The sequence below is a fragment of the Myotis brandtii genome, unplaced genomic scaffold (genome assembly GCF_000412655.1).
Source record: "Myotis brandtii unplaced genomic scaffold, ASM41265v1 scaffold672, whole genome shotgun sequence".
NCBI lineage: Eukaryota > Metazoa > Chordata > Mammalia > Chiroptera > Vespertilionidae > Myotis > Myotis brandtii.
Window position 1 is genome coordinate 168,348 of NW_005370621.1, and position 971 is coordinate 169,318.

The window sequence follows — 971 nt, forward strand, 5'->3', positions numbered from 1 at the left end:
TTGGACTGTGCGGCGCGAGGAAGTGGGAACGCTGAGGTAGGACAAGAAATGGTAGAAAGGGCAGGAGACTTCACAACATAGGGATTCGAAGAAGCTTTAATAAAAGGCAAAGCGCACTTTTGCTGGACTCGCGTATTGTATAGGAGAAGAAACCAGAAGTCAAGTAAAGCGTCCCTACTTTTTAGAACACCCTTAACCCTGGCACCCGGCCCAGCCCACTGCAAGACAGGTGAGCGGCCGCCGTCCCGGGGGCTGCGGGACCTGCTCCTCCATGAACCTGCTGGGAGCTGAGCGCCTTCGCCCCACGCCGCCGCGCAGCCTCCGAGGCTTCGAAGGGGAAGACGGCGAAATCGATATTCTGGGAGAGGAAGAAGATGAAGACGACGACGAGGAGGAAGAAGACCACGTGGAGATCAAAGTGAGCCCACAGTTCCTAGAGCGGCTGCACCAGCCGGAGCCGCCCGGGGCACGGCAGGGCGCGAAGCCGGGAGAGCGCACCGAGAGCAGCGGTTGCCCAAGCGACTCCCCGGAGTTTGGCACCAAGTTCAGGGCCTCGACCGGGTCTGCGACGGCCTCTGGAGACGCCCCTCAGCCCGCGAAGCCCCCCTACTCCTACATCGCGCTCATCACCATGGCCATCCTGCAGAGCCCACACAAGCGCCTCACGCTGAGCGGCATCTGCGCCTTCATCAGCGGCCGCTTCCCCTACTACCGCCGCAAGTTCCCGGCCTGGCAGAACAGCATCCGCCACAACCTCTCGCTCAACGACTGCTTCGTCAAGATCCCCCGGGAGCCCGGCCACCCGGGCAAGGGCAACTACTGGAGCCTGGACCCCGCCTCCCAGGACATGTTCGACAACGGCAGCTTCCTTCGGCGCAGGAAGCGCTTCAAGCGCCACCACCAGCCCCCGGGAGCCCACCTGCATCACCCCTACCCCCTCTCCGTAGTGCCCGCCACCCTGCACGGTCCTG

General features: G+C 63.1%; 1 protein-coding gene across 1 annotated transcript in view; it reads left to right on the plus strand.

The window, feature by feature from the left end:
* The first annotated feature begins 271 nt into the window (after nucleotides 1-271).
* The window catches only part of LOC102252451 (forkhead box protein D4-like 1), a 1,794-nt gene continuing 1,094 nt past the window's right edge, over nucleotides 272-971 (plus strand). The window contains exon 1 of the mRNA XM_014529190.1: nucleotides 272-943. Coding sequence (XP_014384676.1) covers nucleotides 272-943 — 672 coding nt within the window. The remainder of the gene's footprint in view (nucleotides 944-971) is intronic.